Genomic DNA, 17,488 nt, shown 5'->3' on the forward strand with positions numbered 1-17,488 from the left:
ATATTTTTTTCCATCCTTTCACTTTCAGTCTCTTTGTGTTGCTGGATCTAAGATGAGTCTCTTGTAAACAGCATATTGAAGGTTTATACTTTTTATTTTGCCAATCTGTGTCTTTTAATTGAGGAGTTTAATCCACTCACATTCAGTGATAATACTGTGAAGGCAGTTCTTGAATCAACTGTCTTATCCTTTGGTTTTTATTTGTCATATCTGTTTTACCTGCTCCCTTTTTTTTCTTTTTCTTTTGTTTCCTTTAAGTTACCCTTACTAATAGTCTTCAGTTATTTGCCCTTCTCCATACTTCTCTCTCCATTCTATTTTTTCTCAGCTGGTAGGACTCCATTTAATATTTCTTGCAGGACAGGTCTCTTGTTAACAAGTTCTCTCAGCATTTGTTCATCTCTGAAAATTTCAAACTCTCTGTCAATTTTGAAGGAGAGCTTTAATGGATGAAGAATTCTTCCCTGGCAATTTTTCTTTTTCAGAATCTTAAATATGTCATACCACTGCCTCCTTGCCTCCATGGTGCCCACTGAATTGTCAGTACTTAGTCTTATTTGGTTTCCCTTGTATGTGGTGAATCACTTCTCTCTTGATGCTTTCAGGAGTTTGTCCTTCTCTTCAGCATTTGACAATCTGTTTAGTGTATGTCCCAGAGTGAGTTTATTTGGATTTATTCTATTTGCTGTTTATTGAGCATCTTTGATTTGCATATTTTTGTTGTTTAGAAGGGTTGGGAAGTTTTCACTGACTATGTCTTTAAATACTCTTTCCAGCCCTTTACCCTTCTCTTCACCTTCTGGGACCCCAATGATTCTTGTATTTGTTTGCTTCATATTGTCCGTCATTTACGTGAGATCCATTTCAAATTTTTTATTTTTGTTTTTTACCTTTTGTTCTTTAGTGCATTCGCATTAATTGCTGTCTATAGTTCACTTATTCTTTCTTCTGCCTCTTCAAATCTGCTGTTGTGTATCTCTAGTATATATTTTTTGATCCACAGTATCTTTTATGTCCATATGATCTGCTGTTTTTTAATTTGCTCTTTCAAGTTCTTCTTTATGCTCTTCTAGAGTCTTCTTGATGTCTTTTGCCTTTTGTCAACTCATTGAAGTTGTTTTGGAGATTTGTGTGTACTTGATTAATTGCTTCAAGTTCTGTGTTACCTCCAGCTTTTTAATTTGGTTTTTTGGTTTGTCCGTATCCCCTCTTTTCTTCATGTGCTTTATGATTTTGTGTGTTGGCCTCGGGGCATTTGCTTATCTCAATAAGGTTATTTTATGATACGCAGGATTGTGTGAACATATTTAAAATTTGATAGAGCTGCAGTTTGGTGGAGTGCACTTTCCCTGTCCTACCAGCAGATGGTACTCTTGAGCCTCCTTTTATTCTCAAGCCAGCTCTCCCCCAACTTCACCTGTGCACTGGGAGGGGGGGGTCCAAACTGGGTGGAAAGCCAATCAGTGGCCTGTTGGTTGGGGGCAGGCCCTGCACAGTTTGGAGGTGAGTCCACTCCAGGGTATAGTGGGTCCGGCAGTTCTTGGGGCTGTGAGTGGACCACTCAGGGACTGTGGGGCTGCCTGTCTCACCCTCTAGCTCAAATGCACTTCAGTTCCTGTCTGCTGTGCACCTGGGTTTGGGGAGGGGCTCCTGGTGCTTCAATGCGGCACCCTTGTCTTGGCTGTGCACACCACGGGCTTCTTTGGAGGAAGAGTGGGTGTGGTCACCACAAGACTCCCTCATGGGAGTTTTCTCCCCAGCCAGCTGCTGGGATGGGCGCACAGGGCCTGGAAAGCTGCTCCCTCCCGTGCTCAGTGGCCGGCTCCAGCCCCCAGTCCCCAGCAGCAGTTGCGGCCACTCACCCAGTCCTTTCAAGTGCAATCTCTGCCTCTCAATCTAGTCCCCGCTATGTAGTGTAGAGGTCCCTTTTTGGCCAGTGGCATCCTGGTACTGCTGTTCTGGAGTCCTTTCTGCCCTTTATCTAGTCTTTTTCCTGGAGAAGAAGTTTTGCCTCTCCTAATCCACCATCTTCCCAGAAGTCTTATACGTTATTACAAAGTATAAAAATCAAGTTGGCCTCAGTTGTCTCCTTTTATGGCCAACCTTTTTTCACATGAATATAAAGAAATTTATAGATACACAATAACTCAGAAATATGTTACTCATGTGACTTTGCTAGGAAGAAGTATTTGAATATATATTTAAGTTAACTGCATCAAATTCAGTAAGAAGATAGTAAAAGCCAAACGTAATTCTTCAAAAATTTTTATGTATTTAGAACTTTTAGTAATAAGATGGCTCTATAACCTGATATTAAATTATCAAAAAACTGGGGTGTCTGTGACATGGTATAAGGAAAATAAAGGGATTCTAATTTTCTCATAAAAGGAGGGAATCCTAAATTACTGTTTGACTGTGACTTTGAAAGTTAGGAAAATATAGGTTTATGTATGTTTTTACATAGTACGATTTCCACCTGCAGATAAAGCAAAATATATAACAAAAGACAAGAAAGATATCAAGGATGCCTCTCTCATAAAAGCACAAAACAAAATAATATTATTTGCTATCACTTAATGATTACTATATACCAAGGATTGTGCTAAATGCATTATCTGGATTATCACGTAATCTTTTAACAACAGCCCTATGAGGTAATCCTATTTTTAATATGGTAAAAGAGGCTTAAAAGATTTTAGTTCCTAGCTGAAGTTATAATGCTAGTAGGGAGAAAGTCAGTACTCAAACCCAGTTTTCTCTTTCCTTCCACATTAAGACAATACTAAAAAAATGAAGTTTAGTTGGTAAGTCAATTAAGGGAATAATTTCTTTAAAGGGCAGGGAAAGTGGAGAAGGGAACAAAGAAGAAATGGGGGAAAATTGAAAATAACTAGAAAGATGGTAGACTTAACCCAGCCATATTGTAATTACATTATATAACTGATCAAAGCACTACATTTAAAAGATAAATTTTCAAGCTGGATAGAACAGCCTAAAATTCACAAACTGGATAAAAAAAAACATGATGCAACTATGTTTATCCACAAACTGGATAACAATTGTGAAATGCAATTTAAATTTGAAGACACGTAGTTTAAAAGCAAAAGAATGAAGAAAGGTATATACCACACAAACACTAAACAGAAGTTAAGTTGGAGTGGCTATATTAATATGAGACAAAATCAAGCTCAGGACAAGGAATATAAACAGCTATAAAGTGAGACATTTTGTGATGATGATTGGGTAAATTCATCTAGAAGACATGATAGTCCTAAAGATATATGAACCTAAATAATCTTAAAAGCAAAACTGACCAAACTTAAAGGAGACATACACAAATCCTCAATTACAGTTGAAGATCTTCAATACTCCTTTTTCCTTAATATATAAAGTAGCCAGAAAATGAGAAGGATATAATATTGAACAACATTATCAATAAACTTGACCTAATTGACATTTACAGAATATTCCATGAATATTCTATTCAAGTGCATACACAACATTCACCAAGGTAGATCATATCCTAGGATGTAAAATAATTCTCAATAAATTTAAACTGTTTTGACTCATACCAAATATGTTCTCAGACTACAGTGGGATTAAATTAGAAAGCTGCAAAAATTTTATATGATAATTAAAAGTTCACTTCTAAACAAAGGATCAAAGAAGAACTAATAACAAATTAAAAAAATATTTCAAAGTAAAAGATAATGAAAATACAGCATAACAAAATTTGTGGGATGCAGTTAAAGCAGTGTTTATAGAGGAAGTTCGTATCTTTAAGTGTTTATTTTAGAAAAGGAAAATGGTTAAAAATGATCTGATGTCCACACAAAAAATTGTACATAAATGTTCATAGCAGAATAGCCAAAAAGTGAAAATAACACGAATGTCCATCAACTGATGTTACATCATACAATTGAATATAAAAAGGAGTAAAGTACTGAGAAATGCTATAAGAAGGTTGAACCTTAAAAAACGTTATACTAAGTGAAATAAACCAGTTACAAGAAAATACGTAGATGACCTATACACTGAAAACTGCACAACATTGCTGAGGAAAATTAAAGAAGTTCTAAATCATTCAAAAGAAAACCATGTTCATAGGATGTTACGACTCACTATTTAAGATGTCACATCTTCCCCTATTGATCAAAAAAACCCTGGCAGGTTTTTCATTTTTTGTTTTTTTGTTGTGTGTGTGTGTGTTTCCAGAAATTGTAAGGTAATTATAGAATTAAAATGGAAATGCAAAGAACCCAAAACATTTTTAATAGGAACAAATTGGGGGAATTACTTGATTTGATTTCAAGATTTATTGTGAAGCTACAGTAATCAAGACAGTGTGGTAATGATATAAGGATAGACAAATATAGATCAGTGGAACAGTAAAAGGTATATACACTTACGTCAATTAGTTTTTGACGAGTAACAAGGTAATTCGTTAGGGCAACTTCTTAAAAATGCATTTGACTTCTCCCTCACGTTATATACAAATATTATCTTCAAATAGATCACAGATGTCTGCTAAATAAAAAAGGTGAAACGACAAAATTTCTAAAAGAAAACATAGGAGAATGTCTTCATCATGGCCTTGGGAAAAGGCAAAGATTTTTTTAATAGGATAAAAAAAAGCATGAGACATAAAGGAAAAAGTTTATAAATTGGGCTTCATCAAAATTAGTAACTTCTATGTCTGCAGTCAGGAAGAAAATATTTCTTAAGTATATCTTACAAAGAACTTTTATCCAGAATATATAATTAACACTTAACAATTCAACAATAATATAATTAACCCATTTTTTTAAAAAAAGAGCAAAATGTTTGAACAGAAACTTCATGAAATAAGATATATGAATTGCCAAATAGTCAATAAATGATAGTATTAGTATTATTGTTCATATTTTTCAGCTGTATCAAAAAGTTCTTTTGGAAACACTATTTCATCAGAAAGGAGGAAATAGATACCATGTATATCTGATAGCAAAACCTACTGCATATAAGCTGCATATAGAATGATAATACAATGTGTGTAATACTTTTTAAAAATCCACTGATACGGATCTGGTTAAGACTAGGGCAAACCGTGCCAAAGGGTAAAGGTCAAAACTGACTGTGTTTTAAAACTTCAACTTCCATGTGAGACCAAGGGAAGAGATGTCTATTTGGTGTAGGATCTATATTTTCTAAACAGTATAACTCTACAGTCGGTTTGTTCAAACACCACAATTACATGGAACTTTGAATAGGAAGTGAGATACGGTAGGTTAGTATAGGTTAGAGTGAAATAGTGACACATCCCAAAGTAATTTGGGCAGAGAATAAAACATATATTTACAGCCTCCCCACCCCCCCAACCCAACCCCAGGGAGCTGGGGGAAGGTGCAGAAGTGTTGGACTTCCTCACCTGGACTGATGTTGATGTTGTCACAAACATCGGGACTGGCGCTTTGATGTGCCGAGCCCTCGATCGTGGGACTTGCCCTTATGAAGCTCGTTATTGCAAAGGAGAGGCTAAACTTGCATACAGTTGTGCCTAAGAGTCTCCCCGAGTACCTCTTTGTTGCTCAGATGTGGCCCTCTCTCTCTCTAACTGAGCCATCTCGACAGGTGAACTCACTGCCCTCCCCATTACGTGGGACCCGACTCCCAGGGTTGTAAATCTCCTTGGCAACGCAGGATATGACTCCCGGGGATGAATCTGGACCCGACATCGTGGGATTGAGAATATCTTCTTGACCAAAAGGGGGATGCAAAATGAGACGAAATAGTTTCAGTGGCTGAGAGATTTCAAATGGAGTCGAGAGGTCACTCTGGTGGACATTCTTATGCACTATATAGATAACACCTCTTAGGTTTTAATGTATGGGAATAGCTAGAAGTAAATTCCTGAAACTACCAAACTCCAACCCAGTAGTCTGGACTCCTGAAGATGATTATATAATGATGTCTATTACAAGGGATGACAGTGTGATTGTGAAAACCTTGTGGATCACATTCCTTTATCTAGTGTATGGATGGATGAGTAGAAAAATGGGGATAAAAACTAAAGGACAGATGGGGGGGATGGTTTGGGTGTTCTTTTTTTTACTTTTATTTTTTATTCTTATTCTGATTCTTTCTGTTGTAAGGAAAATATTTAGAAATAGATTGGTGTGATGAATGCATAACTATATGATCATACTGCGAACAGTTGATTGTATACCATGGATGATTGTATGGATGTGAATATATTTCAATAAAACCAAATTAAAAAAAAAATCCACTTATATGTACATAATATCAAATTATGCAAAAAGTTAAAAATGATGGACAAAGGCATAACTGGCATATATGAACAATGGGAAGCAGGCAGGCAGGGTTATCACCAGTTAACAATCAAGTTAACACAGTTAAAACATATGAATAATGAAGGTATAACAGAATGAGCATTTTATCTGCCATGTGATGCTGCACTGAAATACATAATTTTAAAAGCTAGTAGAAATCGGAAGGAAATTTACAGACATAATGCAAGGGGAAAGATTATAATATTTTAGCTTACTAATTAAAAGTCTAAAATGTTCTTCTAAATTATTATTGGATTGAAGAGGAAATTTACAGACTATAGAGGATATGAATGCTGCAAATGAAAAGTTAATCAGTAAAACTGGCCTCTAAGGCAGTTAAATGTTAAACGAGAAATAATGGAAAAAACTATTTAGGCAGTCAACTAAGTAACTTAGAAAAATATTATAAATTCAAATATAATTCAGGAATGTGGAATGAGATAATATTGATACAGGTAGAAATAAAAAATTAGGAAAACCCTGGAGAAGATTAGAAAAACAGCAAGAGGTTAGTCCACATGTACTCATTGTGAAATTCTCTTGGCATGATTTTCTGAGTTAAAAATAAAGTAAGCTCAAAGATGTAGAAAAATAAGACAAAATAAGGTTTAGTCTGTCTCCTGTATCAAAAGCCTTTTGGGCCTGCCTCAGTCCTCTCAGCCTCACCGCTGATTTCAGTGGCAGCTGTGGGAACACTTGTGAGGGCTTAGACTGACTTTGCGCTCACAGCTTCCCAAAGTGTGGGGTCCAGGGCAGAGAGTTAACGCCTCTGAGGCATCCCTAAACCAACAGTGGACGGGAGCGGATAGTAAATGCCTCTTCCTGTGACCCCGGAACAGCCCTGAAACACACGCCAGGCATGTCACACAGGGTCCTGGCAGGACTGAGCCTCAGTTGCCCACGGTGGTGACCAAATCAGCAATGTGTCCTTTCATTGTCTTTTCTTCCTTCCCTTTTTCTCTTGTCCTTCACTGCTACTTCCTGGGATTCCTCCCTGGTAAAACATCTATACAAAATTCCTTGACTATGGCGCTGCTTTCAAGGGTGAACCCAGATTAAGATACCTCCTAAATGTTTCTAGGCTCAGAGTCATTTTACAGCAGATTAGTTTAAACTTAAAATGAACAGCTGCTTCTCAAACCACATGATAGATTTTAGAACATAGAAAAGGATGGAAAATTATGCTGTTCATGTTAGATAGCTAGCATAAACCTCATCCAGACCTGTCAAAGATTACCTGAACACTTTTCTAGGTGAAAAAATAAAATTGTTTGTTTTGTTTTGTTTTGCCAAACACTTCCCTGTATTGTAGCCAGATGTCTTCGTCACTGGATTAACCTAAAATTTGTATAGGAGATGAATGCCAGGAAGTGTCAACAGATCATTTAGTTCAATATGCGTTAAATTTCTGCATGCAAAGTACTAGGATAAGCTTTGGAGGAATACAAGGCTAAATGAGGCAGTATGTCTGCCTTCACTGAGCCCTTTAATTTCTATATAATACATGGAAAATACATATACAATATATATTATAAAAACACCATGTGCCTAGCATCCCATAGAAAAATAAGATATACCCTCTAGCAATTTATTTTTTGCTGAGGAGCTAAGCTATGTATATATGAGATAAAATTAAGTGCTGGAGAAATTAAATGCTGTAAGAGGCCTGATAGAGGGATGAGTATGGGTTGAAGTGATTGGGCAAGACTTTATAGAAGAGATAGGATTTGAAAAGGGGATTAGATATGGGTAGGTGAAGAAAAAGAGGGTGAGTACTCAATATAGATGATAATGAACAAAATGCTATAGCTGATACTGTAGGTTGGTTCACTTAACACCCATCCTACCCTTTTAAAAATTTTGTCTTAACTATATGGTAAAGACCAGAAAGTTAAAACTACATTTCTCAAACTTCTTTTAAAAGCTAGTATTCTTCATATGACCTAGGTTTTCTCCAGCAGTTACCACCCTCCTTCACCCACTCTACTCTAACCCCTACCCCTCTACTCCCCAACTCAAGGTATGGAAGCTAGTAGTGAGCAAAATGAGATAGCAGTCACACATAGGAAGAACAGATTGCTTAGGATAGCTATGGTAGTGTCCATGATGGAATTTTAGCAGTGAGGTGACAGCTTGTTCCTGGCCCTCCTGATAATTCTCTGTGCTAACAGCCTGTAGTAAATCCTTTTTGCTTAAACTAGTTAGAGTAGCTTCTGTTCTGTAATTAAGAACTCTGGCCAATACAGGTGTGAAGGCAGTACTTTGAATACCTTGAGGATATTGGCCTGCCTGGAGCTCCTGTTAGAACTGGGCAAAGTTGATTAGATTAGAGAAGGATTTTAAAATTTGCATCAGTTTTAGTTGAATAGGTGTATGATAAAGCAAATAGTAAAATATATTGATAGAGTTTAAATATATTGGTGTTCACTAAAATTCTTTAAACTTTTTTTGAAAATTTTCATAATGTTGTGGAAATAAAAGTTTATAGGAAAAGATTTTAACTCCTAAAGGAAATTTGGATTTCCCTGTAAAACTTCTGATTATCACTGCTGGATTATTGTTTGTAAATTTTAAAGAATTTTTGAGAATGGAAGAAGTATTAGAAGAGCAGATATGGGTAAATTGGAAGGAGAGAAGAAGTTGGAAACTGAAAAATACTCTTCAATGGTCTGGACAATAGTTTCAAGCAAGATTTTTAGAATGAATCATAGATGAAACAGTTTCACTGACCACAGATCAGGTGTGCAAAAAAAAAAGTTTTTACATTAGCTCTATTCAAAATACAAAGATGTGTTAATTCTAAGTAAAGAAGTAAAATGATAAATATATATGATTTAAAATAGGAGGCAACCCAAAGGAAACATGTCCTTTATCCAACTAGTTTTAAAAGAATGGGGCGAAATTATCCAGAAAAGCTTTAATTTTTTAGTTTTTATGATTTCATGATGTAATTCTAACCTTAACCAAACCGTATTCTATCCTTTCTTTATAAATCAGATACAAATATGTAGTTACTGAATTAACTTTTTGCTGTTTTGTTGTTATAGGAAGAAGCAGAAAGGAAATTCAGAAAGCAAAAGGAGATGAAGCAAAATTTTGAACAACAAATGGCCTTGAAGGAATTAGTACTACAGGCTGCAAAAGAGGAAGAGGAGATCTTCAGAAAAGCCATGCTTGCTAAACTTGCTGAAGACGATCGAATTGAATTGATGAATGCTCAGAAACAAAGAATGAAGCAACTAGAGCATAGAAGGGCTGTGGAAAAACTCATTGAAGAGCGTCGCAACCAGTTCGTTGCAGACAAAGTAAGAAAAAGATTTGAGCTTATTTTGGTAATTATCATTGAACAGCATTGGGCTAGTTTATTAATCTACTAAACTTACTGAGAACCTTTTATGTGCCAGACAGTTTGAGGTATCTGTCTACTAATTATATGATATATAAACTTTTTGATTGGTTATTTATTAATGCACTAAAAATATTTATTGATGCGTTGTATGTGCCACACACTGATTGGTATTGAGAACTTAAAGATAAATATGACTCATTCCTTGTCATCTATGAATTTATGATCTTGTGTAAGAAAAATATATAAAAGCAATAATTATGAAGATATGTCAAGTACATGTGACAACATCATAATGATAAGATATGGATGTGTTGTATGGGAGAAAAGAGAAGCAGGTTGTGAGTGCCTTGGATGCTATCTTAAAGAAGGTGGACTATCTTATAGACAAGGGGAGTCATTGAAGAATTAGGAGAGCTACATGATAAAGTCTGCATTTTAAAAAATAACTTGAGTAGCAATATTAAAGGTAGACCTGGGGGGAGGAAGACTGGAGACAGTGACAGGTGCTGAAAGCCATGCAAGTGGATAAGGGATCCATCCGAGAGATGTTAAGAAGATAGAATGGATAGTAATTGGTGACCAATTAAATTTGCAGAAGTGACAGCAGAATTAAGGCTATTACTCTTAATAAAATAATACTATTACTTCCATTTTTAATGAGTGAGTAGTAATGTCTTTAAGAAAGAGAATGTAGAAAGAAAAATAGATTTTGAGGGAGTATGCAATTCTATCTTGTTCATATTGATTTTGAGGTCCATAGGAAGGTTTCTAGTAGGCAGTTGGAAATGTAGATTTAAGAGATGGAGAGAGAACTACATTTGTGAATTTGGATGCATTGATTTGTCTATTCATGTTTCATCCATAAAACTGAAATAATATTCATATTATCTTTCTCATTAGATTGTTGTCCTTTAAGAAACAAATGAGATAATAAATGTATCAGTGCTTTGAAAAGATAAAGAACTCTATAAAAATGAAAAGCAAAGATCAGGCCTATGGCAAATATTTTTAGATAATAGAAGTGATAGTAATAATACATAAATATACATTTACTAGCATTTACTATGTCATTTATTATTCTAAGTTCATTACAAGTAATAACAAAGTAATACCTTTTAATTTTCAATCCTTTGAGATAGGTACTATTACTATCCCCATTTTAAATAAGATGTAGAAACTGGGCATAAGAGGAGTATGCATACTGCCCAAAGTTTCATAGCAAGTAATTGACAGAGCTGGTGTTAATTAATTAATTAATGTCATAATGCTGATATTTTGCTCCATGGGTGGGCATAAAGAAATCTAAGTGTTTCTTTTTTTTTTTTTAAAGAAATTTTATTTTGAAATAAATTCAAACTTACAGGAACAGTTGCAAAAACAATACAAACCCCATACATAGAACTCCAGCATACCCTGACCCCCCTGCCCTGATACCCCGATCCACCGTCTTTAACATCCTGTCACACCACCATTTCTTTCTTTCCCTGCCTCTCTCCCTCCCTATCTATCATCCATCATCTATTGCCCTGTCCTCTGAACACATGAGAGCAAGCTGCACACATCTTTGAACAAACACTGTAATTCACATATACCTTTCCCATGGACAAGAACATTCTTTTATGCAGTCCCATTAAGCGCAGCTAAGAAGTTCAAGAAATTCAACATTGATACAAAGCTTACATTCTGTATTTCCCTTTTTCTTTTTTTTTCCTTATGTCCCATCTGTTTCCCTTTGAGTCTCCTCTCCTCCATCCTCAGATCCCATCCAGGATCATCCTTGGCATTTAATTGTCATCTATTTAGACTGTCTTTTTTTTTTTTTTTCAATTGTGGAAACATACACACAGCCTAAATCTTCCCATTCCACCCCCTCCCTAACATTCCATTAGTGGGATTAATCACATTTAGAATGTTGCAATGCTATCATGTTCCCACCATCCATTTCTAGAAGTTTCTCTTCACCCCAAACAGAAACCCTATACTCATTTCTGAATTCCCCATTGCCCCTTTCCCCACTTCTCGGAACCCCTACTCTACTTTTCATCTCTATGGTCATATTCTCTGATACTTTCTTTGTGTTTACCGTGGGGCTTAAATTTAACATCTTAAATCTATAACAATCTTGTTTTTCTTTGATACCAACTTAATTTCAATATGACACATAAACTATGTTCCTTTACTCCCTCATTCCCCCACCTTTATGTAGTTCTTGTCAAAAATTACATATTTTACATTGAGTCCAAAACCACTGATTAATCATTACAGTTTATGTGTTTTAGATCCTGTAGGAAGTAAATAGTGGAGTTACAAATCAAAAAACAGTAGTATTGGTATTTATATTTACCATGTGATCTTTACTGGTAATCTTTATTTCTTCATGTAGTTTCAGTCAGTTGTTTAGTGTCCCTTCCTTTCAGCCTGCTCAACTCCCTTTAGCATTTCTTATAGGACTGATCTACTGGTGGTGAAGTCCCTCAGCTTTTGATTATCCGGGAATGTTTTCATCTCCCCCTCATTTTTAACCTCCAGGTGTTTGTGATTTCTCCAAGTCTCTGATGGTTATTCTATTTGTATTCCATTGTGGTCAGAGAATGTGCTTTGAACAAACTCATTGTTTTTTTAATTTATTGAGGCTTGTTTTACGTCCCAGCATATATATGGTCCATTCTGGAGAAAGATCCGTGATCACTAGAGAAGAATGTGTGTCGCAGTGACCTGGGATGTAATGTTCTATATATGTCTGTTAAAATTCTCTGTATCTCTCTCTCCTTTCTTTGTTTCTTTGTCAGTAGGGCTCCCTTTAGTATCTGAAGTAGGACAGGTCTTTTATTAGCAAAATCTCTCAGCATTTGTTTGTGAAAACTTTAAGCTCTCTCTCAAATTTGAAGGAGAGTTTTGCTGGATAAAGTATTCTTGGTTGGAAATTTTTCTCTCTCTGAATTTTAAATATGTCATGCCACTGCCTTCTCGTCTCCATGGTGGCTGCTGAGTAGTCACTACTTAGTCTTACGTTGTTTCCTTTGTATGTGGTGAATTGTTTTTCTCTTGCTGCTTTCAGCACTTGCTCCTTCTCTTCAGTATTTGACAGTCTGATCAGAATATGTCTTGGAATGGATTTATTTGGATTTATTCTATTTGGAGTTCACTGGGCATTTATGCTTTGTGTATTTATATTGTGTAGAAGGTTTGGGAAGTTTTCCCCAACAATTTCTTTGACTATTCTTTCTAGACCTTTACCCTTCTCTTCCCCTTCTGGGACACCAATGAGTCTTAAATTTGGACATTTTATTTTATTTATCATATCCCTGAGATCCATTACGATTTTTTCAATTTTTTTCGCCATTCTTTCTTTTGTTCTTTCATTTTCTGTTCTGTGGTCCTCGAGGAGGCTGAGTTGTTGTTCAGTTTCCTCTAATCTTGTATTATGAGTATCCAGAGTCTTTTTAATTTGGCCTACAGTTTCTTTTATTTCCATAAGATCTTCTATTTTTTTATTTACTCTTGCAGTTTCTTCTTTGTGCTCTTCTAGGGTCTTCTTTATGTCCTTTATATCCTTTGCCATGCTCTTTTTGCCTGTCTGTAGTTCTTTGATTAATCGTGCCAAATACTGTATGTTTTCTGATCTTTTGATTTGGGTGTTTGGGTTTGGGTTCTCCATATCGTCTGGTTTTACATACGCTTTAAGATTTTCTGTTGTTTTTGGCCTCTTGGCATTTGCTTTACTTGATCCCTAATTTGTCAGAACTGCAGCTTGGTGGCATACGCTTTCTCTAACTAACTAGCAGATGGTGTCCGTGAGTCACCTATTCCCCTCAAGTCAGTTCTCCCCAACTTTATCTTTGTGGTGTGTGGGGATCTGATTCTTGTGGGGTCCAATTGGTGCATCATGTTTGGGTGTGTTGTTGGTGCTGTCTGCCCTGAATGTGGGGTGTGTGTCTGGGTGGTTAGGGAGACAGGGCAGCTTTAATAATCAAACCTCCCAGGCGTTCCCGGAGATATAAGGCTGTTGTAAGAGCCTAAGCCTTCATTTCAGTCTTTCCACAGATTGTCTCTGCTGCTGACCCAGAAGTCCTTGGTATTTGCATAGGGTCCCTGGGATTTCCGAGCGGTTCCCCCTTCCCAGCTGTGCTCTTCCAGGACCTCTGCTGATGGAGGGCCGCGCCACGTCAGAAGTGCACGCTGGCCTGCCAGGAAAGCCCTTGGTCCCCGGGCCATGCAGGGATGTTCCCAGCCCTCTTCAAAGGTGATTTAATGGGACATGTTAATTTCCCCCGTTTCACGCAGCTCCACCCTCCCAGCTCCAGGACAATTAGCTGTGGGTGCACTAAAGGCCACTGTCCACGGCTGATATTGTGGCATGTGTGCAGTGCTGCGGGAAAGACTCCCCGTCACACTGGGTTTCTTGGAGTGGCTCTGGGCTGTGGGTCTGGCCCTGGGCAGGAGCCTCCTCCGCCCACTGGGGAGATGGCTGCAAGGAATGCAGTTTTTTTCTCCTTTTGGCTCCCCTCTGCTCCCCTGGTCTCGAGACAATCAGTAGTGGGTGTGGGAAGGGGTATCCTCCATGCCAGACACCGAGGCATTAGCCCAGCCCACTCCCGCCGTGCTTCACTGTGGGGCTCTCCCCGTCTTATCTGCAGCTGCTCCCAGGCTTTTTTTTTAAAGAACTAGTCCGTCTCCAAACACCAGCCCACTGTTTCCCCACACCGCAGTGCGGCTGCTGGACTTTCAGCTGGCTCACTCACTCGTTTCAGAATGCAGGCTCCTGGTTTCACCACATGCACATTCCCTGTGGATTTAGCAGACCTTGTCTGGTTGGTGCTGTGCTGGAAGTAGTGTTCTGGGTCACTTTTTGTTTTTATCTAGTATTTTTCATGGAGGTGTTTTTTTGCCCTGTCTCATCTAGCTGCCATCTTAGGTTCTCCTCCCAAGTGTTTCTTAAAAGCTGTGCTGCCAGCTTTCTAAGGTGTGGGGGCATTGGTAGGGACAGAGTGCAAAACTGTTAAACATTCTGCTGAATGTTCATAAGGAAACCAAACCAAATAAAAGCTCATTCTGGCAGCTTCTAATGAAGTGCAGAAAATAAGATATAAATACTCAAAACTATCAGTGAATAAGACTGGATTTTATATAAAACCCCATGGCATGCTAGGAGTATGTTTCTTAAATGTACAATGTAAACATTTATGGAATTTTTTAGTGTGTAATTTGCTAATTGTGCAATATAGTTTTGGCAAAACCATGTGAGTTTACCTGGAAATACATGCGATGAGGGCTATTCTAAATTGGCAGTATGTAGGATTATACCACATGGAGAAACTTGAATGATAGACACAGGAATAAGTAGTAATTCGAGTGTGAGTTGATGAGGACCTAGATTAGGCTATTAAAAGAACAATGGGAGGAGAGAAAATTTAAACATTAAAGGAAGAGTAGATAAGAATTGAATGATTTTTTTTGACCATAGAGTAGAATGGATGAAGTTTTGAATTTGGGAAACTCAAAGAATACACGTGCTATTATGTTTTAAGTTGGAGCTACAAGACTTCAGTTTTCATCCTGTTGAATTTGAAATACAAATGCAAGTGGAAAATATCCTGAAGGCGGTTGAATAGAAGAGTAAAGCTTAGGTCAAATTTGTCTTAGAAATACAGATCTGGGATCAAGTAGTGCAGATTGATTCAAGCCAAGATGATTTTCCAAAGATAAACATATTATAATGAGAAGCAATCAGAGAGCCAGTGAGTCTTAGAGAACATTCTAATTTAGGAGGTAGAAAGAGGAGAAGAAAACAACCACAAAACCAAGAAATGGTCAGAAAGGTAAGAGAATCTGGAATGGTATAGTCATAAAAAACAAAAAGAAACAAACAAAAACAAACCAAAAAAAAAAAAAAAAAAAAAAGATCAGCTCTTGATCTCTCCATAAAATGTCAACTCCTTACAGTTTTGGGGTTCTTGGGGTTCAATTTTTGACCCTTCTCTATTCTAACTCACATGCATAAAGAACATAGTTGAAAATATTGCTGAATTTAGGCTTCTTTTTCCATCTTCTGTATCCTAAATCTTAGTTAAAGACGACATATCCAATCATCACCCAAGTGCAACACTTGGGAATCATTCCTGGACTCCTCCCTTCCTTCTCACCTAATATGTTTTAGTCAGCCACCAAATCCTATAGATTCCAGCATAACTCTTCAATCCAGTTTTTCTTCTTCCTATCTTAGTTTAGACATTCAATAGCATTCTCTTGGACTACTGAAATTGTCTTCTAATTGGTCTCTCTGTGACTCCAGTCCATCTGCCACCAGTTACAATGCTTTAAAGAAGTCTCATTATGTTTCTCTCCTGCTTAAACCTCAATAAACTCCTACAGGAAAAATCTCAGTTCCTTAGCATTGATATAAACCAATTACAATCTAACTCTAACCCAAGGGAGATAATTATCTATAAAGTGCCTAGCACATTGCCTGGCTTGTGGTAAACAATAAATGTTTGTTGAATCAAGGTGATCACAGTGTTAGAGCAGACTAATCAAGGAGGTTGGAAATTAAAAGGCTTTAGGAATTGACCAGAAGGCTTTGAATATTTCTTGCTTAAAAAGAGGTAGAACCAGTGACTGTCCTACCTCATGACTTACAGAGCCAATCTGAAATCTCCTGGCAGAGTTATCAGATAAATCAGATAAAACCACATAAAGTATAAATACTTTGACAAACAATTTGTCTTAATTTTTTAAAAAATTATTAAAGTTCCTAATATGAAGCTGTTGAGCACAGCTTTGTCAGTGAGATTGGGTGACATTTTTGTTCTGGTTCATGGGCATGGACACATCTTCATGATAATGGAAATAATTAGTTTTCTCTATTATACAATTCTATACAGCTCTAGCCCTGTTTTTTAGATTTCAGAGATATTACTAAATAGGTACCTGAATTCAGTCTACCTCTAAAAGATCATATGATTATAGAAAATCTGAAACTTTTCAAGGAGATGGCTTCCCTCCACCAAAGCTATTCAGAATTTGTCCTAAATGGACAAATTGATTTCCTACTGTACTGTTTACCCTAATTTACTATAACAATTGTTTTTATGATTAAACGGAAATGTCTAAATTATAGGCCCTATGTAATTTCACAAAAATTTAACAAGCTTTCCCTGCAACATGATGAAACTTTTTTGAACCTCCCTCTGTATTTTATGAGAAGGAGTGCATCAGTTAGAATTAAGTTTGGCTGCAAGTAGAGTCCCCCAAAATAGTGAGGGACTCTACTTGCAGTGGCTTAATAAATAGTTTACTTCTCTTGCACATAAAAGTCTGGTTTTAGGCAATTCAGGGGTGGAATGGGTGGTGGTGGTGTGCTGTTCTATAACCTTCAGGAACCAAGGCTCCTTTCAGCTTTTCACTATGGCATCTTTAGGTTATAACCCTTATTTTAATGGCCCTTCCTCTCTCCCTTCTTTCCTTCCTCCTTTCTTTCCTTTCCTCTTTCCTTCCTTCTTTCCTCCTGCTCCTGGCATTTAAGAAAATCTCTGAAACACTAGATGCACACAAACTAAAAAGAACAGAGACTTCAGAGACCACACATGACAAAGAATACAGATTTTAAAAATAGTTGTTAAAAGTCATTAAACAACAAATAACTGCAGCCCACAGCAAGCAATAAAAACAAATCCCTTGGAGAGGAAAGAATCTCATTTCCTGAGTTACCACATTATAATATTCAAAAGGTACACTTTTCAACAAAAAATTATGAAGGATGCAAAGAAACAAGAAAGCAAGGCCCATTCAAAGAAGAAATGAACAGAAAACT

General features: G+C 36.8%; 1 protein-coding gene across 1 annotated transcript in view; it reads left to right on the forward strand.

Moving 5' to 3' along the window:
* Window positions 1-17,488, forward strand: part of MNS1 (meiosis specific nuclear structural 1) — a 110,725-nt gene that overhangs the window by 77,337 nt on the left and 15,900 nt on the right. Inside the window, exon 8 of the mRNA XM_037833872.1 lies at window positions 9,377-9,634. Coding sequence (XP_037689800.1) covers window positions 9,377-9,634 — 258 coding nt within the window. The remainder of the gene's footprint in view (window positions 1-9,376; window positions 9,635-17,488) is intronic.

This window comes from Choloepus didactylus, chromosome 4 (genome assembly GCF_015220235.1).
Source record: "Choloepus didactylus isolate mChoDid1 chromosome 4, mChoDid1.pri, whole genome shotgun sequence".
NCBI classification, from domain to species: Eukaryota; Metazoa; Chordata; class Mammalia; order Pilosa; family Megalonychidae; genus Choloepus; species Choloepus didactylus.